The sequence below is a fragment of the Buceros rhinoceros genome, unplaced genomic scaffold (assembly GCF_000710305.1).
Source record: "Buceros rhinoceros silvestris isolate BGI_N320 unplaced genomic scaffold, ASM71030v1 scaffold32055, whole genome shotgun sequence".
NCBI lineage: Eukaryota > Metazoa > Chordata > Aves > Bucerotiformes > Bucerotidae > Buceros > Buceros rhinoceros.
Window position 1 is genome coordinate 1 of NW_010412834.1, and position 643 is coordinate 643.

Consider the following 643-nt stretch of genomic DNA (forward strand, 5'->3'; position numbering starts at 1 on the left):
GACGGCAGCAGGGCAGCGGCGCTGCGGGCGGTGCTGTCCTCGCCCGACCTGCGGAACTGCTCCTTGCCGAGGAGACCGAGGGGGAAGGTTATTTAACCACCCCTCATGCGAGCGGCTTGTTTAAAGGCTTAATTTACTTCTTTCCCCTCGCTTAGGACCGTGAGCAGTTGGTCTCACGAATTAGCCGGCGATGCAGCACCCCAGAGCCTCCCAGCGCTGGGTTCAGCGCAGACACCTCGGTGTGCGGGTCCTCGGTGTCAGGGGACAGCAGGTGGACAAGTGCTCCCTGTCTGCACAGATCTCGGTTCTGGTTTTATACAGAATAAACCTGTGGAAGCGGCATTCACGCCTCTGCCCTGCTCACACCAGTTTGAGATCCCCGAGCTGTCCCGAGTCGGCAGTTCAGGGTTTTGCAGGCGTGGGGATCAGCTGCAGGTCCTGACTGCGTAAAGTAGTCTTGGTCAATGCTTGTGTGGGTGCTTTGGGAGTGCTACACCCAGTGGCATAACTACCCCCGAAGGACACGCAGGTGAAAAACTGGCACCTTCAAGAGAGCATTTTTGCCTCGCAGTGGACGTTATCCTGTGTCTGGTGCAATCTGGCGTGAGTCGATGGTCCTGGTATGTTGGGAAATCTGAAGTGG

General features: G+C 57.5%; 1 protein-coding gene across 1 annotated transcript in view; it reads left to right on the plus strand.

The window, feature by feature from the left end:
* Positions 1–155: 155 nt before the first annotated feature.
* The window catches only part of LOC104493805 (carbonic anhydrase 5B, mitochondrial-like), a gene marked incomplete at its 5' end in the record, with an annotated part of 10100 nt that continues 9612 nt past the window's right edge, over positions 156–643 (plus strand). Inside the window, one exon of the mRNA XM_010136542.1 lies at positions 156–239. Coding sequence (XP_010134844.1) covers positions 156–239 — 84 coding nt within the window. The remainder of the gene's footprint in view (positions 240–643) is intronic.